Source organism: Bufo gargarizans, chromosome 6 (assembly GCF_014858855.1).
Source record: "Bufo gargarizans isolate SCDJY-AF-19 chromosome 6, ASM1485885v1, whole genome shotgun sequence".
Lineage (NCBI taxonomy): Eukaryota > Metazoa > Chordata > Amphibia > Anura > Bufonidae > Bufo > Bufo gargarizans.
Genome location: NC_058085.1, coordinates 174,305,853 through 174,331,045, shown reverse-complemented (window position 1 = coordinate 174,331,045; position 25,193 = coordinate 174,305,853). Strand labels below are relative to the sequence as shown.

Here is a 25,193-nt window from a genome sequence, read left to right as displayed (position 1 = left end):
ATTGTCTATTGTTGTGACTTAGATGAAGATCAGATCACATTTTATGACCAATTTGTGCAGAAAACCATATCATTCCAAAGGGTTCACATACTTTTTTTTTGCAACTGTATACCATACATTGGCATCTTGTAAATGACAAGTTCTATTTATTCTTGTTTGTCTGAATATGCTGAGTATGGATAGCTGCAATGCTTAATAGACAGTCTCAATAATGATAATGTGTGACATTTTCTTCATTTTGGCCATACTTTTTTTGTAATTGTAATTTTAGATTAAAGAAAACCAATTAGCAGGGGGACAATATATCATTCCCCTCCATTCTTTACACAAACATTGCAACAAAAAAAATAAACAAAAAAAATTAGCTGTATAATTCATTGACTGCCTATCTGTAACTGACTACCATCTTTCTTACAAAGCACTTCAACTCTATATTTAATCCTAATTATACAGTAGCATGGATTGATTTCCATAGTAGCATGTCAAAACTGTGTCACATTCTAGTAATAGTACTATTTCCATTGCTATTATGTTTTCAAATAATACACATGCTAGCCCTGCAATTCTGTCAGGATGCTCAGGTTGTTCTATGACAGTCAGCAGTCTTGACCTTACTTTTCCTTTCTTGTCCCTTGGAAACAGTTCAAAATGAGGGGTGTTATAAATACATCCCTTTACTTATCCCTATGCAGTGTTAAAGTGTAACTGCCGTTCCATTTTTGTATACCCTAATAGTATAGTACACCCTGCTTTATAAATGCTTTTGTGCTTTATAATGTAATCTTTTTCAGTTTTACCTCATATAATAACACACAGAAATACATGCCACTTTTATATTGAGCAGGCCTCTCCTCTCAAAGACTTGTCTGATATAAACAAAAGACAGAGAGAGCACTGGGATGAGGAGCACAGCCCTGAGTGCTTGGGCTCCAGCAGAATGTAGAGGGGGAGGGCTGATTTAGATGGTGATATCTTCTGAATGGTAGCAGCTAGAAAACATGCAGGTAAAATGTGCTTTTAATTTCACTTTCAGCTGCATTCACTGCATCCCTAATTCTATCAGTGATATCTTCCTCTGGACTGAACATATTGATGTCATTCTGGAATTGTCTGAAAGTGTGTGACTATCAGATAAAAAAAAATGGAAAGCCCATATCTCTAGTTGGTACCAAACCAGAGATATGAGCAGCTAAAGCAGCTAAAGAGGGAGAGAGAGAGAGCTAGGAAATTCAGCTGAAGGTGATATAGACCCTGCTACTGCAGAGGGATAAAAAGTTAAAATGTTTCTACCACCTCGAGCAGGGTGGCATACAGTGTGAGTAGACCGAGCCTCTAGGTGCTGAAAAGACACCCCCATAGCACCTAGAGGCTAATTTGCATAGGAATAAAAGTTAGGTTTTTTTTATGAAACAGCTCCACACAACGGCTCCACACAAAGGTCTGAGAATTGCATGGTTATGGAAATCAGACACTAGCAGATCGCTAGTGTCTGAAAGCAAATTAGGTCAAAATGAGGTGCTAGAAACCCTTTAAGATGCCTCTTGCATCACAGAATAGTGGACAACTAAAGCCACAGTTGTCAAAGATCCCTATAGGAGATATTTTAGCCAGAGTAATCTGAGGGCCAATGCCATATTCATCTGCTTAGCTCATGCTGAGATATCTGGACAAAATTTGCATTGTATACAAACTACTGCTTGATGTACTACAACTTCCATACTGCATGCAGTAAAGAAAAACTCTTGTTAAGTTTCATCTGACCTGTACTCTAACTCCCTTAACATCTCATTCTGGCCATTGCATCTCCTATATGTGCACTGCCTAGCATCCATATGGACATTTTCACCATGTGCATCCCTAAATCACCATCAGGCAGGGAGCTGAAAGCCACAGGGAATACCCCAACAGAACACAGGTTTTCCCTCCTTCACTGGACTGACCCCAGGGAGTGATGGCTTGAGGGAGTACATTGTGACATATCATCATCAAGGCCACTACCACTCCCATCCTCTGCTGTGGCTACTAAGGGGCGTGTTGTGTTTTGTGCTGACATGATTACTTTAATATTGAAAAGAGCAAAAAAAAAAAATATATATATACAGTGGGATGCAAAAGTTTGGGCAACCTTGTTAATCGTCATGATTTTCCTGTATAAATCGTTGGTTGTTACGATAAAAAATGTCAGTTAAATATATCATATAGGAGACACACACAGTGATATTTGAGAAGTGAAATGAAGTTTATTGGATTTACAGAAAGTGTGCTATAATTGTTTAAACACAATTAGGCAGGTGCATAAATTTGGGCACTGTTGTCATTTTATTGATTCCAAAACCTTTAGAACTAATTATTGGAAGTCAAATTGGCTTGGTAAGCTCAGTGACCCCTGACCTACATACACAGGTGAATCCAATTATGAGAAAGAGTATTTAAGGGGGTCAATTGTAAGTTTCCCTCCTCTTTTAATTTTCTCTGAAGAGTAGCAACATGGGGCTCTCAAAACAACTCTCAAATGACCTGAAGATTGTTTACCATCATGGTTTAGGGGAAGGATACAGAAAGCTGTCTCAGAGATTTCAGCTGTCTGCTTCCACAGTTAGGAACATATCGAGGAAATGGAAGATCATAGGCTCAATTCAAGTTAAGGCTCAAAGTGGCAGACCAAGAAAAATCTCGGATAGACAGAAGCGACGAATGGTGAGAACAGTCAGAGTCAACCCACAGACCAGTACCAAAGACCTACAACATCATCTTGCTGCAGATGGAGTCACTGTGCATCGTTCAACCATTCGGCGCACTTTACACAAGGGGATGCTGTATCCGAGAGTGATGCAGAGGAAGCCTTTTCTCCGCCCACAGCACAAAAAGTGCCGCTTGAGGTGGGCTAAAGCTCATTTGGACAAGTCAGCTTCATTTTGGAATAAGGTGCTGTGGACTGATGAAACTAAAATTGAGTTATTTGGCCATAACAAGGGGCGTTATGCATGGAGGAAAAAGAACACAGCATTCCAAGAAAAACACCTGCTACCTACAGTAAAATATGGTGGTGGTTCCATCATGCTGTGGGGCTGTGTGGCCAGTGCAGGGACTGGTAATCTTGTCAAAGTTGAGGGACGCATGGATTCCACTCAGTATCAGCAGATTCTGGAGACCAATGTCCAAGAATCAGTGACAAAGCTGAAGCTGTGCAGGGGCTGGATCTTTCAACAAGACAACGACCCTAAACACTGCTCAAAATCCACTAAGGCATTTATGTAGAGGAACAAGTACAACATTCTGGAATGGCCATCTCAGTTCCCAGACCTGAATATAATAGAAAATCTGTGGTGTGACTTAAAGAGAGCTGTCCATGCTCGGAATCCATCAAACCTGAATGAACTAAAGATATTTTGTAAAGAGGAATGGTCCAAAATACTTTCAACCGGAATCCAGACTCTCATTGGAACCTATAGGAAGCGTTTAGAAGCTGTAATTTCTGCAAAAGGAGGATCTACTGAATATTGATTTAATTTCTTTTTTGTGGAGCCCAAATTTATGCACCTGCCTAATTTTGTTTAAACAATTATAGCTCACTTTCTGTAAATCCAATAAACTACATTTCACTTCTCAAATATCACTGTGTGTGTCTCCTATATGATATATTTAACTGACATTTTTTTATTGTAACAACCAACGATTTATACAGGAAAATCATGACGATTAACAAGGTTGCCCAAACTTTCGCATCCCACTGTATATATATTTTTGTGTTAAAGATTTATAGGCAATGGGGATTAATACTTAAGAGAAAGTAGAAGACATGGAGTCAGTCTTAATGGAAAGAGGGGATTGTGTCCATTTATTGGATCATAAATCCAAGTGTTAGATTTACTCCGTGTGTAAATGAGTGGGATGCATATCCTCCAAAGTGGTGTACATGATACAGCGCACATGGTACCCGCTGTCCGTATCTACCCCATGACCGTATCTATATTTAGGAAACCTTGCAGAAATTACAATCCAGGATTAATTTACATAGAAACAATAAATAGGAAGCTGGAGACATATGTGGGTAAACACTTCTCTGGACCAGACCACAGTATGATAAACTCAAAGGTCTTAAAGGGTTGTCCAGGATCTGTGAAGGGAAGCATACTTACAATACCTGCACTGGCTGCTTGGTTCAGGTTCTGTGGGACCCAGATTGTTTTCACTACACTTGGTTGCCAAATGTAAACTTCCAGCATGGATGGGGTCATGTGTGCCATGGCAGCTAATGACTGACCTCAGTGGTGACAAGTAGAGATGAGGGAATTTCTAAAAAATTTGATTTGGTCTGTTTGCCGAATTTTCAAAAAAAGATTTGATTCAATACAAATTAATTTGCGGCAAATCATATTAAAAAACTGCTATTTCCTGGCTGCATAGAGCCTGCATATTGGTGAAGAACACTGTACCTTGTAGCAATACGCATAGTGAGTCTGCTATGGTAGTGAAACAATACTGTGAGTCAGAATGGCACGCAGATGACAGGCGTCACTCTTAGAATCACTACACACTTCAGTTCTTTGGGCAGTTACAGGGCTAAAACTGACAAATAACTCAAGTGTGAAATAAGCCTTACAGGTCGATGCTAGTGTCAGGTATGAAGAACTGTGCAGAGGCCCAAGATCCTTTTATAGTATGAAAGAGCGCACTTCTTTTACACCGTCGTCAGCTGATTCCACATAGATTTGTACAGAACCTGTTCTTTTAAACGCTTATACAAGTAGACCCCCCCTGACAGAGTGGAGAGGGTGTCAGCAGTAAGTTTGTGTTGATGTCACTGATTATTTTTCCCTTTCCTCTGATCCGTCAGAACAATAACCCCCCAAAAAATTTATCCTGTCTGTTGAGCATCCGCTTTCACTCAGTCAGCATTTGGTCAGTAATCCATGAGTATTGCCAATGCCCAAAGAAAAACAGGAGTGGATCTAAAACAGAGATGACACGTGAATGTAATATTTGCATGTCTTCTGTGTTTTGTACACACTCCTGCTTTTGGCTACCAAATCATAAGCCAATTCTGATGGGACTATGCAGGCCTTATAGCTGCTACACAGACAGGATCCGTTGTGTGTCTCATTTTTCTTTTCTTATGACAGATCAGAAGAAGGGTCAAATAAATGATTATGTCAACCAGGCCAAAAAGGCTAAATAGTGGCCCAGTCATTAAGTGGGGAGGGTGGGAACAGCATGAGAAGTCCACAGAGTGGCCCAATGACGTAGTGTGGAGGTGGCAGCAACATAAGGAGACCACAGAGTGGCAAGGTGACATAGTGTGGAGGTAGCAGCAGCATCATGGGACCAAAGAGTGGCAAAATGAGTGTGGGCACCCAACCTTTATTTTTAGCTAACAATCTTCTGATCACTTTGTTGTTTTTTTTCTCTGATATACCTTTGGGTTTTGGCGCTTCTTATAGGGGTGTAACCTCTTTGACTTGTTTAGTTACTTTCTCTTACTTAGAGTGTGGAGGTGGCAGCAGCAGCATGAGGAGGCCAAAAATTAGCAAGGTGATATAATGTTAAAGTAGCAACAGCATCAGGAGACCAAAGAGTGGCAAGGTGACATAGTGTTAAAGTAGCAGCAGCATCAGGAGACCACAGAGTGGCACAATAACAGTTTGGAGGTGGCATCGGCAGCATCAGGAGGAGGCCACAGGGTGGCACAATGAAAGTGTGGAGGTGGCAGCAGCAGCATCAGGAGACCACAGAGTGGCAAGGAAACAGTGTGGAGGTGGCAGCAGCATCAGGAGACCACAGAGTGACAAAGTGACAGAGTAGGGAGGTAGGTGGCACTAACAGTACCCGCTGACCATAAGGAGTACTTGGCATCAGATGTGTGGCATCAGGTGGGTGGCAGCACTAGAATATTTGCTGAGGCAGGTAGTCAGAGAAAATTGGTCACTTTTGTCAAGGTTTGAGTGAGGCAGCATGGATGATCTGATTCATCAGGCATTGGTGGTTGGAAACCCTGGCTGATCCACGCCTGATTCATCTTGGCAAAGGACAATCTATCCACATTTTGGGTGGACAGGCGAGTTCTCCTTGGGGTAACTATGGCCACCACTGCACTAAACGCAAAACACTCAGGCAGGACAGCTTTTCCAGGGCAAACTCGGCCAGTTGTGGCCACAAATCCAGTTTGGCTGCTCAGTAGTCCAGCGGATCTTAAATGGCAGGCAGGGTGCACTCTAAGTATGACACCACCTGCTGGTTCAGGTTCTGCTGTATGTCTAGCTGCTGGTAAGTAGTTTCTTTACTATGCAGGTGAAAAAAGCTGCTTTATCAGCCACTCTAGACTCAGGATGCTGCTGATGGAGCTGGTACTGCTCCTGCCACCCCCACCCAGCAGCCATGGCAGTGGAATGTGAGCACAAAGGGCCCCCCTGCTCAGACCTGTGAAAGGATGGACGAAAGTGCAGATAGGCAGCGGCCAACAGACTACATACAGATTTAGCAGGGTTAACACACAAACTCAACTCAAATTTCTTAACTCATCATGTTATCTTTAAACAAAAGCTATTAAAAAGCAATTGAAGGTGTTTGCTTAATGGATTTACTTTAGATAACACATCTCATAAAGCATGCGTGTTAGCCCTACTACATCCGTAGGATGTCTCTATAGTAGTTCAGTTTGTCCTTCCTCTCAGCGGATGTACAAAAGGCCCCCATTTTGGAACGGTAGTGAGGGTCTAACATGGCGGAGAGCCAGCAGTCATCCCTCTCCCGAAAGGTGACAATTTGGCTGCCACTACGCAAGCAAGTGAGCATGCATCGGGCCATTTGCGCAAGTGACTCGGAGGGACTCCCTGCTTCCATCTCCACTGCACACTGCCACAGTGTGTCTGGGTCATCTGCCTCGTCTTCCTCATCTCTCTCTTGCTCCTCCGGCTGCTCCTCCTCTCCTGTCACCTGTGTAGAAAAACCACCCATTTCGCTACACATTGCTTGTGCTCCATTGTCCTCCTCCTCATTATCCAGTTCAGCCCCCACAGGGCTTAGTTGGATATGAGATGTGGGCGCTAAGTCTTCAGTCCCCTAACTAGCCAGATTTACAAGCATCTTTTTCAGCCTCCTTAAAGGGCCTGAGCAATTGCCAGGTATCAAACATGAGCTGCCACTGTCTGACATCAAAGTTACACAGGGGCATACTCCTGCCTGCTTGCATCATCAAAAAATCGTTTATGGCCTTTCTTTGTTTGTACAGTAGGCCCAACATAGGAGGGTGGATTTCCAATGGGTGGAAACATCGTATATCAGCCTATGTTGGGGAACGCCGTTCTGCTGCTCCAGCTCAAGGAGGGTTTGCAAGCTCAGGCTCAGCCCCCTCTATGAAGCAGTGCAGACACCATGTTTTTCCTGTTGTCGGTCAACATGGTTCCAATTTTGAGTTGTCACAGAGAATGCCAGGATTTGAGATTTTGATGAAGCACACAGAACACTTCATCCCCTGTGTGGCTCAGTTCACCCAAGCAAACTAGATGCAGAACAGTGTGACACAGCCGTGACCTGCACATTTGGTATGCTGGTGGGGCATTGTGAATTGTCCCTGCAGTGGAGGTTGAGGAGAAGGTGAAGGATTAGGAGGCAGAGGAGGACATTGTTGCAGGACCAATGGCGTGACAACGAGGTGGAAGCAGCGTCACCTGTCCAAGTTGCTGATTTGGCTGGGCAGGAACCACATTTACCCAGTGGGCCATAAAGGACATATATTATCCTTGACTATAGGTAGATCTCCACACATCGGCACTGCCGTGCACTTGACAGACAGAGTCAGGCTCAAGGACTAGCCCACCTTCTGTTCTACATATCTGTGCAGGGCTGGTACTGCCTTTTTTGGCAAAGAAATGATGGCTTGGGACTCTTGACTTCAGCTTCACACAAGCCATCAGTTCCCTGAAAGGTGCAGAGTTCACCACTTGGAAAGGGAGGGACTGCAGTACCAGCAACTTGGCCAGGAGCACTTTCAGCTTCTGCGCTGTTGGAAGAGCGCATCCATACTGTTGTATCTTGGTAATCGCTTCGGTGATCGATTACTAATGGCATGACTGACTAGGAGGAGGAGGAGGAGCAGGAGCATCAGGACTAGCAGATGATGGGAAGGCCAGACAGCTTCCTTCAGCTGAGGTGGTGGAGCATTTACTGCTTGAAATCGGGTGCGTGCCACTGGGTGACGCAGCGGTTGCTACAGAAGGCTAGACCACCACATTGGAGCCATGGTTCTCCCAGGCCACTTCATGGTGATGCTGCATATGTTGACACAGGGCTGTGGTGCCAACATTGGCACCCTGGCCATGCTTCACCTTCTGCCCACAGATTCGACAAATGTACATGTTCACCTCCCCTGGAGGCTTAACAAAAAACTGCCACACCGCCGAGTAGGTGATTTTACCCCCCACACTCCGCACTGACTGACTGCTACTGCCACTGCCTCCATAAACCCCTGCACCACAACTTCCTGGCCTAGTATACTCCTGCTAAGCAGGTGGTCTACCCGGGAACATTTGGCTCCCGACCTTCCACTGCTGCCACCCTGCTGACTACCGGCCACGCTACCGACTTGCTCCACCGCTGGCTCACGTGCAAGCTGCCACCCTCTTCTCCCGATTGAGATGAAGCCCCTTCATCAACCGGCTCAAAATTTGGATCTACTACATCATCATCAAATACGGTCTTCATGTCACTGATATCCTCCCCAACGGTCTCTGAGCCAGGAGCCTGACCGCTCGCAACACCAGCTCCCACTCCACTCTCCCCATCACTAGATCCCCCCTACCGGAGAAAGCGGCAGATGCGTCCCCTGGATCTTGGCTGGGCAGTAGCTGCTGACTGTCCTCTAGTAGCTCACCCTCACTGTATAGTGGAGCTGAGCCCACAGCATATAGTACTTCTCTGGCGGAGGGAACAGAAAAGGACAGAGGCAGGTTGAGGACAGGTGAGGGCACAGGTCCTGCTCCCAGGCCATGCCAACTAAGGGTTATGTCTGACAAACCCACGACTCTTGGATAGGGTTGTCTGATATCATGCTGGAGGTGTCTGATGTCACTTGCAACAAAGTCGAAGATCGAGTCAACCATTCAAGAACCTCTGGGTTGCTAGTCAAGACACGACCGCTAGCTGGCAATGGGAGCTGGGGCTTCTCGAAGTGACCCCTGCTGCCACACCCCCTTACTCTTCTGTGACCTGTGCCTGTGCCAGGAGCATTTAGGCCTGTCACTTCTTAGTCTGACATACTGTTAGATCAAATAAGCAAATAAAAAGGAAATGAATACACGCCAAAAAGGGCTTTAATTTTCTCACTTCACCAAACAACGACAAATAACCCCCCACACTAATAGACGCCAAAAAGGGCTTTAGAACATATAACTGCGGTCATGAACGCCAAATAATACTTTTTTTGCCACTAATACACGCCAAAAAGGGTTGTCATTGTCCCACTTCACCACTCAACGGCTAATAAGTATTTTTTCTTTTTCCCCACTAATACATGCCAAAAAAAGGCTATGGAACAGATAATGCGGCCATGAACAGCAAATAAAGTTTTTTTTTGCCACTAATACATGCCAAAAAGGGCATTAATTTTCTCACTTCATCACACAATGTCTAAAAAGCCCTTTATCTTTTTCCCCACTAATACATGCCCAGAAAATGCTTTAGAACATATAACTGCGGCCATGAATGGCAAATAATATTATTATTTTTGCCACTAATACACGCCAAAAAGGGCTGTCATTTTCTCACTTCAACACACAACGGCTAATAAGCCCCTTTTTCCCCTCACTAATACACCACAAAAATAGGCTTTTGAAGTTATATATAACTGCACTGCATAAGGACTAATAAGACCCCAATAACAAGAACGATTTGGTGGAATTACAGAGGTATTGTAAACCTGAAATGAGCCCCAGTATAATGGCAATTTGGATGCGTAGTAAGTGCAGCAAGGTGTAATAGGATTGTTCCTATTACCCAGGCTGTAAACACCCCTATTGAACCCTGTTCTGCTTCAATACTGTGGAATAATTCCTCCCTATCCGTTCCCTACACTTTTAATGCTCTTTCCCTGAACTTCTATTGAACAAAATATAAGTTTTTAAGTATTTCCTAGCACTGTCCCTAGCACCTGCTAATGTCTCTCACTGCACTAAATACACTGGAAAAAGCCTGCATCAAAGATGGCTGAGGCTATTTATAGGGCTGTGACATCACAGGGCTGGCTGGCTGCTGATTGGCTGCATGCATGGCATTGTGGGTGATCCCTTGTTCCCTGAGTTCCTTGCTTCATTTCCTAATAAGCAGCAGCCAGTTTAGAAAAAAATTTGATTTGTGCAAATTGAATAATTCCTGAAATTCGGATTGAATTTCACTTTGTCAGCTTCGATTTGCTCATTTCTAGTGACAAGCTCCCAAGGGGCACATTCCCTGTGAAACCAGTCAAACCAGTCATGCAATAGCTCATGTGACCCTGTCTGTGCTAGAAATTTTCATGTAAGCAACATATTGAAGTAAAGTCAGTCAGGGACTCATGGGACCAGAACTGAGTAGAAGGTTAGCAGGTATATAAAGTATATTTTCCTTCACAGTGCTGGAGGGGAGAGAATATTATAAAACAAAAATGCCTCTTGCACACGAACGTGTGTGCCCCGTGGTCATGCTGCGGCCTGCAAATTGGGGCCACAATGCATGAACACCCAACGTGGGGCAGCCACAGCAGATTGCGGACCCATTCACTTTAATGGGTCCGCGATCTGGCCTTTCCGCAAATAGATAGGACATGTTTTATCTTTTTGCGGAACGGATGTACGGGATGAAACCCCACTGAAGCACTCCGCAGTGCTTCCGTAGGGCTCCATTCCTTGCTTCCATTCCGCACCATTCCGCATCTCTGGATTTAAGGACCCATTGAAGTGAATGGATCCGCATCCGTGATGCGGAATGCACACGGAACAGTGCCCGTGTATTGTGGATTCGCAAATGCGGTCCACAATACGGTCATGGAGCACACACAAGCATTTGTGTGCAATAAGCCTTAAAAATAATTTTAAGGACGACAGGAAGAGAAAAATTGGGAAATTCTATAATTAGCAATATTCCAATTAGAGTGAAATTTAGAAAAATAAAATAAAAATTTGGCTGCTTAGCCAAACTTCAACAAGAATTTTGATTAGTTACAGATTACTTTGGCACAAATTGCTTCCCATTGTATGGAGCAATTATGGGGCATGGTGTTTGCCCACCCCCCTTCATTTAACCCCTCAGATGCCATTTTCAACGCTCATCACGGCATCTAATTAAGCCTTTCAAGGGTTAATCAGGGGTTAAAAAAATTATACTCATCTCATTGACGTCACCACTATTATCATGACATCACACTGGTCCTTCTACATGACTTTTTCTCTCCACTTCTGGAAAAATTCTACCTAAATATAAAAAATATAAAAATCTTGCTTGAAATTTGATTCAAATATATAAATTTGCTGATGTCTATTGTATATGTATGAACAACCAGTAGGTAGTCAGGAGATATAGATTTTGGCCAAAGCTATTTAATGTGTATGGCCACAATTAAGGTGGATTTACATGGGCAGATTATCGGGAACAAATGTTCCTGCAAAAACTTGTTCCAGACAATCTGCCCATCTGAAGATGTAGCAGATCACCCTATGAACGATCGAAAAGCTGATTTATGAAGTGGTCCTGTCATTCGTGCAGGCACCTAAATTATTGTTGCCATGCAGCAAGTCAATCTGTCCAAACAGTGATCTGCTGCCCAAAAAAAAAATCAGCTGTATGAGGATGAGCGATCACAATAGAGACTGTTCATTGTCATACTTTGGAAGTGGATGTTTCATGCAAATGCAGTCCTTCACTTCCATTGAGCAAGCAGCAGACTGTCTGGAAAGACACTTCCTTCCTGACAAGCTGCTGCTCATCTGGGCATTTATATAGTAACATAGTAACAGTTTATAAGGCCGAAAAAAGACATCTGTCTGTCCAGTTCGGTCTGTTATCCTGCAAATTGATTCAGAGGAAGGCAAAAAAAAACTGAGAGGTTGAAGCCAATTTTCCCCACTTAAGGGGAAAAAAAAAACAATCCTTCCAGACTCCAATCAGGCAATCAGAATAACTTCCTGAATCAACAACCCATATCTAGTAGCTATAGCCTGTAATATTATTACACTCCAGAAGTACACTCTTTTAGTGAACTCATGATCACCACCTTCTCAGGCAGAGAGTTCCATAGCCTCACTGTTCTTTCCGCAAAGAATCCTCTTCTATGTTTTGTGTACAAACCTTCTTTCCTCCAGACGCAGAGGATGTCCCCTCATCACAATCACAGTCCTGGGGATACATAGATGATGGGAGAGATCTCTGTACTGACCCCTGGTTTATACATAGTTATTAGATCTCCCTTCAGGCATCTTTTTTCTAAAGAATAACCTTAATTTTGATAATCTTTCAGGGTACTTTAGTACCCCATTCCAGTTATTAAATTAATTCTCTGAACTCTCTCCAGCTCTGCTATGTTTGCCTTGTTCACAGGATATATCTGTAAAGAATAAATCAAGGCAACTGGACGTACTGTAGATTTCTTGAAAACGTTTCACTCGTTCTTCCAACGAGCTTTCTCAATTCTGAGTGACTGTACAAAATTCTATTATCCTAATTGGAGTCAGTAGGTGATAAAGTCTTCCCCGAAAAAGGTGTCAAGACAGCATTGTATGTGGCAGACAATAGATGTCTAACCCCCCCGCCGCTATTCAAGCTTGGCTTCTCCATTTTTACGTAGATGGCCTTCTTCACGCCTCATTTGTACCAATCGGCCTCCATATCCAAAACACGTACTTGACTGTCTTCAAAGGTGTGACCTGTTCCTTTTAGATGTAAGTACATGGCTAAATCTTGACCAGAGGTTTTGGCTCTTCTATGCTGAGCCATACGCTGATGTAGTTGTTGTTTTGTTTCGCCGATATACAGTTCTGAGCATTCCTCGTTGCACTGGACTGCGTACACAATGTTGTCCATCTTGTGTTTAGGCGTTGGGTCTTTGGGGTGAACCAGTTGTTGCTTCAGTGTGTTGCTGGGTTTAAAGCAAACAGGAATGTGATCTCTATTAAAAATCCTTTTGAGTTTCTCAGACACCCCAGCTACATATGGGATAACCATATTCTTGCGTCTGTCATGCTTCTCACCCTCACTGGTAGTCTTGGTGCTCTTTCTTCTCCTTCCTTCTGTTTTGACAAAGGCCCAAACTGGATACCCTCAAGTTTTAAGTGCCCCTCTGAGATGTTTGAGTTCCTTCTCCTTGGCCTCTGTGCTGGTGGGGATTCTGTCTGCCCAGCGATGTAGAGTCTGGATGACTCCCAGTTTGTGGTCTAGAGGATGGTGGGAATCAAATAGCAGGTACTGGTCTGTGTGTATTGGTTTTCGATAGACCTCTATTCCCAGCTTCCTTCCCTCTTCCACTGTTATAAGACAGTCCAGAAACGCCAGTTTGTTGTTCTGCATATCTTCCAATGTGAAATTGATGTTAGGATCCACTGAGTTGATGTGGTTGGTGAAAGCCACATACAATGCTGTCTTGACACCTTTTTCGGGGAAGTCTTTATCACCTACTGACTCCAATTAGGATAATATAATCAACACCTTTGACCCAATGCTGGGTATAATTAACAGATGTGGATTCAGTTACATATTTATTCCCAGAATTTTTGTACAGTCACTCAGAATTGAGAAAGCTCGTTGGAAGAACGAGTGAAACGTTTTCAAGAAATCTACAGTACGTCCAGTAGCCTTGATTTATTCTTTACAGATATATAGCATGACCTGGATAAATGAGAACCTTCACAGACATATTGTTCACAGAAGCCCAGAACTGTACAAAGTACTCCATGTGTGGTCTGACCAGTGATTTGTAAACCACTTTTGATGCAACCGATTATCTTATTGGCATTTGCAGCAGCTGCCTGTCACTGGTTTCTACAGCTTAGTTTGCTGTTTACAAAAATTCCTAGGTCCTTTTTTATGTCAGTGTCACCCAGTCCTTTACTGTTTAGTATGTATGGGTGACTTGCATTATTCTTTCCGATGTGCATAACCTTACATTTGTCAGTGTTAAACCTCCACTTACAGTATCTGCCCAAGCCTCCAATCTATCCAGATCCCTCTGTAGCAGTATACTGTCCTCTTCAGTGTTAATTACTTTACACAGTTTAGTGTCATCTGCAAAAATTGATATTTTACTGGGCAAGCCTTCTACAAGATCATTAATAAATGTATTAAAGAGAATAGGGCCCAATACTGATCCCTGAGGTACTCCACTAGTGACAGTGACCCAATCTCAGTGTGTAACATTAATACCCACCCTCTGTTTCTGTCACTGAGCCAGTTACTTACCCACATACAGACATTTTCTCCCAGTTCGAGCATTCTCATTTTATATACTAACCTTTTATGCGGTACAGTGTCAAATGCTTTTGAAAAGTCCAGCTATATGACATCCATTGATTTGTTGCTGTCGAGTCTAGAACTTACATTGTCATAAAAACTGATTAAATTAGTTTGACATGACCTATCCCTCATAAAACCATGCTGATATGGCATTATTTGCTTATTTTCATTGAGGTACTCCAAGATAGCATCTCTTAGAAAACCTTCAAACAGTTTACCCACAACAGATGTGAAACTTACCAGCCTATAGTTTCCGGGCTCTGTTTTTGAACCCTTTTTGAAAATTGGCACCACATTTGCTATGCACCAATCCTGTGGAACACTCCCTGTCAGTATGGAGTCCTTATATATCAGAAAAAAGGGTCTGGCTATGACATTGTCACGCCCTGCCCTGTGAGAGATCTGAGAAGATCTAACAGACTTGCTACACGTCTATCTGACAGATTGTTCTCTTTCTCTTTGTTGTGGTTTTGGGCAGGATCCCACCTCCCCAGAGGTTCTGCTCATTAGCTATTTAGTGGTGCTATTTATACCTACCTCTTACTATAGCCCTTGCAGTTTATATTTGCTTCTGGAGTTCTGAGCTGATGTTTGGCGGATCTCCTGCTCCCCGTCCGTCTTAAGCTAAGTCCTATTCCTTCCCTTTTGTTGTGTGTTCTGGCTAGGCCTCAGGAAGACGCTGGTTCCTGCACCTCGCGCTAGGGACCGGTTGTCTTATCTCCAGCTCCCTAGCTGAGGGTTTGCTTCAATTTCAGCTAAGCTTGGGTTCCAGCGCATGAGCACTTCCACTTTAAGGATTTGCTCATGTTGTCAGCAGTCAGGGAAAGGCTCAGGGATTGTGGTGGTGCCCTTTCCCTGTTCCCTAGCTTTGGGGCCTAGCCTGGTGTTTTGTTGCTTTTGTTGTATTTGGTTTGCTTCCCTTCCCTCTCCTACCGTGATAGACATTACTTAATTCTCTTAGGATACAGGGGTGTATGCAGTCTGGTCCTGGCGATTTGTCTTAACCTTTTTAAGATAACTCTGTACTTCTTCCCGGGTCAGACAGGGCACTTTTAATGGAGAATTTACTTTTAGCAATAGACGAACATCGGCCGGGAAGATTCGCGAACACGATCAAATGTTCGCGAACCGCAAGTTCGCAGCAGGCCCCATTCACTTTAATGGCAGGTGAACCTGAAAAACCTTCAGGTCATATTTGCAGCCACCAAATACTTACTAGAAGTGCACAAATTGTCCCACAACATGGACAGTGATATAACAGAGGATCAATGGCAAAAATTCCCAATTTTTATGCGTCTTAAAGGTAAACTGTCAAAAATGTGCCCTGCTGGAGCCTATATAAGTTTTATTCTAGACCACTGGAGTACAGGCCCCAAACATTAGGCATTCATCGTACAGAAAACATCAAGTGATTATGTGGCTGGATCAATGGATATCAATTTTACTGCAGGCCAATGGACTACAGGCCCCAACAATTATTAATTCACCGTACAGAAAAGAACAATTGATAAATTGATAATGTGGCTGGAGGTATATTGCAGAGGTTAGATTGCAGGCCCCAAAAGTGATGCATTCACCATATAGAAAAGATCAAGTGATTATGTAGCTGGAGTATATTAGACAGTCAATTAATATAAATTGTACTGCAGGCCATTGGACTACAGGTCCAAAAAATGATTAATCCACCCCACAAAAAACATCAAGTAATTATGTGGCTGGAGGTATATTAGGCGGTCATTGAATATCAATTTTACTGCAGGCCATTGGAGTACAGGCCCCAAACATTTGGCATTCACCGTAAAGAAAATATCAAGTGATTATGTGGCTGGAGGTATATTAGACGGTCATTGGATAACAATTTTACTTTAGACCAGTGGAGTACAGGCCCCAAAACTTATTCATTCAATGTACAGAAAAGAACAAGTGATTATAAGGCTGGAGGTATATTAGACAGTCATTGGATATCAATTTTACTGCAGGCCAGTACAAATATATTTCTCTAATACATATGTTTAAAAGAAATAAAAATATAAAATTGGATTAAAAACATGGCTAACCAAATACCCCCTCTTGAAAAAACAAACAAATGATAATAGTTGAAACTCGATAACACGTGGTCATCACGGGTGTTGAATTCCTCCATGGCCCCAAACATAAGGCATTCGCCGGACAGAAAAGTTATTTTATGCAGCTGTATTTACATAAGACATGTGGATATGTGTGGGCTAGCATGAGGAAATTCAATTAAACGTGGTCGTCACAGATGCTGAATTCCTCCGAGATCCATGAATCATTCATTTTTAGTCCACACTGTTGTGAGCTAGGCGAGTGTGCTGATGGGTCACGATCCGCCCTGCTGCGCTGAACATCCTTTAGGACAGGACCCTCGAGAAGAGGCAAGCCAAGAGTTTCATAGTAAATTGTACCAGCTCTGGCCACACGCCAAGCGTGCACACCCAGTAGTCAAGGGGTTCCTCACTTCTCAGAGCATCCACATGGGCCGTTAACCCAATGTAGTCGGACACCTGTAGGTCTAGGAGTTCCCTAAGGCTGGATCTGGAGGGCGGCTGTCGATGGTTTGGCTGCAAGAATGATATCATATCCGAAGAGACCAACACATCTTTAAACTGCCCTCTTCTTGCAGGCGCTGTAGGATTGGTACCCATAACTGCTTGTGGGTGGAAATTCCACTGCCAGCACCCATAACAGCAGAATGCAGCATCTCTCGAAACAAGAACTAGAAATGCACATTCTGACAGCCATCTCTGATGATGCTAACATGTCCGCCATTTTGTGTTTGTATGTTGACACCCAGTACTGGTCCTTGCCATTTATGCTTTTTATACGGGGGTCCCTCTTCAAACACTGGAGCATGAAGGCCCCCATTTGCACTAAATTCGAAGTGGTTGAGCGCCCTGGCTCCTGCTAATTGCCCAAGAGAATGTCGTCCTCGGTCTCCTCCCCACATCCATGGACAACACCAGGGATCCCCCAAAAATGTAAAGCCTGCTCTTCTTGCTCCTCCTCCTCCCCCCAGGCACCATCCTCCTCTGACTCCTCTTCAGACTCCTGCTGACTTGTCTCAGATGGAATAGGCCCCTTGGGAATTCATTCAGCATTGCGACTTCCTCATCTTCCTGCTCCTGCTCCTCAACGGCTTGATCAATGACACAACGCAATGCATGCACCAGAAAGAAGGTGCAAGGTACGATGTCCCTGGCTGCGACTGACCAGTTTGGTGAGCTCATCAAATGGCCGCAGAAATCTGCATGTGTCGCGAGCAGCCACTGGCACGGTGAAAAAAAAAAAGCTCCCCAGAACCTGTCCTGCCACAGAGTTCATACAGGTAGTCGTTAACGGCACAATTCTGCTGGATCAGCCTATCAAGCATATACAAGAGGAGGTCCAGCGAGTGGGGCAGTCGTCTGACCTGCAAGTCGTGTCGCCGCTGAACGTCAGCAAGTCGAGCCATGGTAATTTTGCCCTGTTTTAGCGCTCTCACCGTTGTCGCACACCACTTTACCAACTGTCAAATTGAGTGGGGTTAGCCACTGATTGGCCTGTGACCGCAGAGCTGAAAAGAGTGCAGGATCGGTGTGGCTCTTGGCTTCCAGGCACAACAGCCGCAGCACAGCATGGCAACGTCTCAACTGGCACGTCAAATAGGTTCTGGGGAGCTTGGGAGTGCAGCGGTAGAGGCGGTAGCAATGGAAAAGGAGGAGGAGATGGACGATGGAGTAGGAAGAGGAGAAGAAGAGGCAGGCCTGTATGCAATCCCTCGCGGTAACACCAAATCCACACGTGCGCCTCGGGTTGCATGCTTGACAGCCATCAGAAGGTTCACCAAGTGGGCAGTAAATGTTATGTGCCTTCCCTGCCTGTGTTTGCTAGACCATGTGTCTGTGGTCAGGTGTATCTTGGCACCGACACTGTGTGCCAGAGATACATTCACTTGCCGCGGAACATGGCCATATAGCTCTGGGATGCCCTTGCAGGAGAAATATTTTCTTCCCGGGACCTTCCATTGCGGTGGGCCAATGGCCACAAATTTTCTAAAGGCCTCCGAGTGCACTAGTTTATATGGCAGTAGTTGGCGGGCTAACAGTTCTGACAAGCCGGCGGTTAGCCGTTAGGCAAGAGGGTGATCCAACGTCATCATCTTTTTACTTTTGAACATTTGGGCCACAGTAGCCTGCCTTTTGCTAGATGATCGCGACGACGGTACGGTGAAAGTTTGAGTGGAGGACAAATGGGAGGAGAGAGGAGAGGGAGAAGAGGCAGGATGTGGAGCGCCGGGAGTGTGGCTTTGTTGGTTCTGACGGTGTTGTTTCCACTGGGCTCGGTGATGGGAGGCCAGGTGCCTTCTTAAGGTGGTCGGCCCTAGGTGAGTGTTGGGCTTACCGCGACTTATATGTTGACAGCACAGGCTGCAGATGGCAGCACTATTGTTAGCAGCTGACATGTTAAAAAAAGCCCACACTGTGGAGCCATGTGCCGCCATCCTGGGAGTGCCAGATGTGACCATGCATGGTCGATGGCTCGCTCCAAATACATTTGCAGTCTGCTTTTTGCCTCCTGTGCACTGCAAGTTCTGCCTGCTTCTCCTCCTTGTCCTCCTTATCTACTGTTCCATCTCTCCCTCTGAACTCCCCTCCTCTTACTCTCTTGTGGGCATCCACGTGACGTCCATCGACATGTGTCACCTTCACCACCACTGACATTAGAGATCTCGGAGTAGGCAGCAACAGCGGGGACCACCATCCATAAGCTGATTTGGGTACTGTTGTCAGACTGCTGGGTAGCGGCGGTTGCTACCTCCTCTTCGTCATCCGATGCCAAGAATGGCTGCGCATTTTTTAGGGGAAACAGGTATAACTCACCAGCTGCAATTACTTATTCCAATAGCGTTTGTCCCTCTATCTAGCTATGGTATCTCAGCAGAACCACACACAACTGCTGCACAATACAAATGCACTATAATATACTTTCTATGTTAGAAGGTATATTATAGGTATATCACACCCCTCAATCAGTTTTTTTTGGCGGGGCAAACAGGTATATCACACCAGTTGCAATTAGTTATTCGAAAAGCGTTTGGCCCTCTATCTAGCTGCGGTATCTCAGCAGAACAGCACACAACTGCTGCACAATACAAATGCACTATAATTCACTCTCTATGTTAGAAGGTATATTATAGGTATATCACACCCCTCAATCAGATTTTTTGGGGGGGCAACAGGTATATCACACCAGTTGCAATTAGTTATACCAATAGAGTTTGTCCCTCTATCTAGCTGTGGTATCTCAGCAGAACCGCACACAACTGCTGCCCAATACAAATGCACTATAATATACTTTCTATGTTAGAAGGTATATTATAGGTATATCACACCCCTTAATCAGATTATTTTTGGGGGGGCAAACAGGTTTATCACACCAATTGCAATTAGTTATTTGAATAGCTTTTGTCCCTCTATCTAGCTGCAGTTTCTCAGCAGAACCACTATAGTTTTTCAGTGCTTCCTCGCCACCCTCCTGTTTTAGTTATTTAAATGCTTTCTTTTTGTCATTTACTGCTTTCTTTGCAGTTCTATTTATCCACCTTGTTTTTTTTTTTTTTTTTGTTCCTTAACCTTTTATTCCCTTAAGGTATGTACCTCTCACAATTAGATTTTAGGATGTTTTTAAAAATATCCTGTTTCGTGGCTGTATTTTAATTTTTTAAGGACTTTATCCCAGTTAGTTAGGCTTATGGCCTCTCTTAGTTGGCTAAAATTAGATTTTTTTGAAGTTTGGTATTTTTGTTTCTCCCTGAAGAAGCACTCTTTTAAATGACAATTGGAAGGTTATTATTCTATGGTCACTGTTTCCCAACCTGCACATCTGTTGTTCTGTCAGGTCTATTGGTTAATACTAAGTCTAGTATTGCTGTCCCTCTAGTTGGGTCCTGAACCAGTTGGGAAAGGTAATTGTCTTTGGTTATTGCCAAGACCCTGTTTCCTTTATGAGATATACAAGTTTCAGTTTCCCAGTCTATATCTGAGTAGTTGAAGTCCCCCATAATAATGACCTCATTATGATCTGCCGACTCATCTATCTCGTTTAGTATCAGATTTTCTGTGGACTCTGGTATATTAGGTGGTTTATAATAAACTCCTATTAGTATTTTATTATTGTGTTTGCCATCAATTTCTACCCACAGTGACTCCATATGTTCATGTCCCTCACTTATATCATCTCGGACTGTGGGCTTTAGACAGGAGTTTACATAAAGTCAGACCCCTCCCTTTCTCCGGTTTTGGCGATCCTTTCTAAACAGACTGTAACCCTGTACATTAACTGCCCAGTCATAGCTTTCATCCAGACATGTCTCAGTTATTTCCACTATGTCATAGTCCTCCTCACACATCACTAATTCCAATTCACGAGTTGTATTAGTCTGGCTTCTGGCATGAGTATACATACAATTAAGAGGTGTATGTATATTTTTTTACCCTACACCTTTTCTTCTGAACTGTTCTAGTCCCTCCTTCCATTCCTCCCTCAGTTCCATTACCTTGCACCCGATCTCTTTCTGCACTATCTTCCCATCCTATCATGCAATTACCCTCCCCTCCAGTCCCTAGTTTAATCACTCCTCCAACCTTCTAGCGATCTTCTCCCCCAACACAACTGCCCCCTCCCAATTGAGGTGCAGACCATCCTTAAGATAGTGTCTGTAGCCGACAGAGAAGTCAGCCCAGTTCTCCAGGAAGCTAAACCCCCTCCTTCCTGCACCAGTTCTTGAGCCACTTGCTAACCTCCCTAATTTGCTGCTGACTTTCTTGTGTGGCTCTTTGTACAGGTAGTATTTTGGAAAACACTACTTTTGAGGTCCTTGTCCTAAGCTTGTGACCGAAATCCCTAAAATAATTTTTAAGGATTTAAATGTGCCTTTATTCTTAACCCCTATTGCCTATCCATTTGTAACAAAAAAAAAACATTTCTATTGCTCTAGCTTATCTTAATAACGTATTGTACCTCTACAAATGTCTGTAGCATCCTTAAATGTTGCGTTTTGCTCTTAGTTATTCATTTATAAACCTGCCTTATGGAGGATACTCTGTGCTCTGAAATATTGCAAATATAATGTTTCTTGTTAGCCAATAAGTGTATCACTGCTATAGACATCTCATATAAAAAGATATAAATACAGACTGATTTGACTTAAGATTTCTATATAAAATATTAGAAATGAAAGCTGCATTCAGTTACCTTATCTGCAGTCATTTCCTGTTTTTGGGATATTGCTTGGTAAGATTACTTGTACAACTTAGATTTTCTGTTGCTTAAAAAGAAAAAGTACTGACTATGATATAATATCTGTATTATTCTCGCTGTTGCCTTTATCACCATTTTATTTTTCATATTGTCATCAATTCTTAAAGTTCGTATTAAACCAATAAATTATATAAAATAACATTTCCTTCTTGTACCTTTCCTATAACCTTGTGGTCTCCATCATCTCAGGTGCAGATGTTTAATTCCATGCTTCATTGAGTGCTAATGTCTATGGGTCATAGTTACAACCCAATGAGAGTTGATCTTTGTTAAAAACACGACTCTCTAATTATTTGGAACAAGTAACCTTTGAGTAATGATTTGATCAATTATTTATATTGTCTTTATAAAGAATAAAATTCTTAATTCACAATTTTGCTTGTGTTATTTCTAGGTGGGGAATCTGTGGCAAATTCAGTGGCCATGCGGATTGTGATGGGAAGCTGGTGGCTCTTCACACTTATTGTGTGCTCTTCTTATACAGCAAATCTGGCAGCATTCTTAACTGTTTCAAGAATGGACAACCCTATAAGGTAGAATTGATTTTAAGATTAAGATTTATAGTTACATAGTATACACTTTTTAATGGTCATAATCTCCACGTAAAGATTAATATGTAGCAAATGAGGAATTTGTACCGTACTTAACTTTTATAATCAAAATTGCCTAATAATAGCATATTTTTCTAAATTTTCTAAGACTGGTCTTGTCTATACTATTCTACTGAAAGTAAAAAATGGTTTTGTAGCATCAGCTATTCATTCCATCTATTAATTGTATATTAATTGTATAACCTTTGTCTAATCTTCTATAGAGCATAATATTGTACCTATAATCATTTTATGTTTCCTTCACTCTCTATGCTCCTGCTGTAAAGCAGCATTGTTTATAACTTGAACTTATAAGTTTTGGGCGTAGATGAGCAGCATCCACAACAGTTCCTATAGTGTTGTGTACTTTAAGATCAGCCTGAAATGTAAATGCCTACTATTTCCTTACCTGGGCCAAAAACTCTGCCCACTACATCCCTCATCATCTATTTGCATTCTCCTTCTAACATTTCCTTCCACATAGCTTCAATAGGACAAGCAGTGGATGCCACCTACCCTGCTTGTGGATTAAGAGCCTCGAGTAGCCCATTCCAAGATCATATGGGTCTGATATCGGAATCATTAGGGCAGGGATTCTAAATACAGTGGGATGCAAAAGTGAACATGTGCGCCATGCAGGGCACATGGCTCAGCCCTCCATGACACAGCGCCAACACCATGTTCTTCCCGTTGGTGGTAACCATGGTTCCGATTTTGAGTTGTTGAGGAGAAAGCCGGGATTTTATTTCTTGATGACCAGTCGAGGAGCAGTTCCTCCCCTGTGTGGCGCCGCTCGCCCAGGCAAACTAGGTGCAGAACAGTGTGACACCGCCGTGCCCTGCACTTGTGGTATGCTAGTGGGGTACTGTGAATTGTCCCTGCAGTTCAGACTGAGGACAAGGTAGAGGGCGAGGAGGCAGAGGCGGACATTGTCACAGGACCAACAGCTTAAGAATGTGGAGGCGGAAGTGGAGTCAACTGGCCATGTTGCTGATTTGGCTGGGCAGGAACCACATTTACCCAGTGGGCCGTAAAGGACATATATTGTCCTTGACTGTAGTTAAAGCTCCACACGTAGGCGCTGCCATGCACTTTGGAAGACACCGACAGGATCAAGGACTGGCTCACCTTCTGTTCTACATATACTGTTCAGTTTTGGTACTGCCTTTTTGGCAAATAAATGACGGCTTGGGACTCTCGACCTCAGCTCCACACAAGCCATCAGTTCTCTGAAAGGTGCATAGTCCACCACTTGGAAAGGGAGGGACTGGAGTACTAGCAACTTGGCCAGGAGCACGTTCAGCTTCTGCACCATTGGATACTTTTGTCTCTTGGCAATCGCTTCGGTGATCGATTGCTGATGGAATGACTGACTAGGAGGAGGAAAAACAGGAGCATCAAGACCAGCAGATGATGGAAAGAACAGACAGCATCATTTGGCTCAGGAGGTGGAGCCTTGACTGCCTGAAATCGGGAGCATGCTACTGAGTGATGCAGCGGTTGCTGCGGCAGGCTGGACCACCACATTGGAGCCACAGTTATCACAGGCCAATTTATGGTGATGCTGCATTTGTTGACGCAGGGCTGTAGTGTCAACATTAGCACCCTGGCCATGCTTCGACTTCTACCTAGAGATTCGACAAATGGCCATGTTCTCCTCCCCAGGTGGCTTAGCAAAGAACTGCCACACCGCCGAGTAGGTGATTGTACTCCCAACACTCTGCAATGACTGACTGCTACCACCACTGCTTCCGTAAGCCCCTGCACCACAACTTTCCAGGCCGGTAGGCTCCTGCAAAGTGGGTAGTCTACCCCGGGCACGTTTGGCTCCAGAACTCCCACTGCTGCCACCATGCTGACTCCTGGCCACTTTACCATCTTGCTGGCTCCACCGCTGCCTCACACGCAAGCTGCCACCCTCTTTTCCCGATGATGATGAAGCCCCTTTGTCACCCGGCTCCCAATTGTGATCAGCTACATTATCATCGAGTACTGTCTGCACGTCACTGATATCCTCCTTAATGGTCTCTGAGCCAGGAGCCTGACCGCTCGCAACACCACCTAACATGCCACTCTACTCATCACTACTTGTCCGCCTACCGGAGGAAGCGGTGGATGTCTCCTCTAGATCTTGGCTGGGCAGTAGCTGCTGACTGTCCTCTAGTAGCTCGTCCTCGCTGTATAGTGGAGCTGAGCTCACAGCATATAGTACTTCTCTAGCTGAAGGAACAGAAAAGGACAGAGGCAGGTTGAGGACAGGTGAGGGCACAGGGCCTGCTCCCAGGCCATGCCAACTAAGGGTTATGTCTGACAAACCCACCAACTCTTTGCTGGCGTTGTCTGATGTCACTTGCAACAAAGTCGAAGATTGAGTCAACTATTCAAAAATCGCTGGGTTGCTGGTCAAGACAAGACCACTAGCTGACACTGGGAGCTCAGGCCTCTCGAAGTGACCCCTGCTGCCATTCCCCCTTAATCTGCTGCAACCTGTGCCTGCTCCGGAAGCATTTAGACCTGTGCCCCTTCCCTGTGCAAGACCTGTCACTTCTCTGTCTGACATACTGTTAGAACAAATAAGTAAATAAAAAGGAAATTAATACATGCCAAAAAGGGCTTAAGAACATATAACTGCAGCTGTGGATGGCAAATATTTTTTTTTTTTGCCACTAATACACGCCAAAAAGGGTTGTAATTTTCTTACTTATCCACACAATGGCTAATAAGCCCCTTTTCCCCCACTAAAACATGCCAAAAAGGGCTTTAATTTTCTAACTTCACCACACAACAGCTAATAAGCCTCTTTTTTCCCCC

At 43.8% G+C, this 25,193-nt stretch overlaps 1 protein-coding gene across 1 annotated transcript in view; it reads left to right on the top strand.

The window, feature by feature from the left end:
- The window catches only part of GRID1 (glutamate ionotropic receptor delta type subunit 1), a 1,225,827-nt gene that overhangs the window by 966,985 nt on the left and 233,649 nt on the right, over window positions 1-25,193 (top strand). The window contains exon 11 of the mRNA XM_044299563.1: window positions 22,187-22,325. Within this exon, the coding sequence (XP_044155498.1) occupies window positions 22,187-22,325 (139 nt within the window). The remainder of the gene's footprint in view (window positions 1-22,186; window positions 22,326-25,193) is intronic.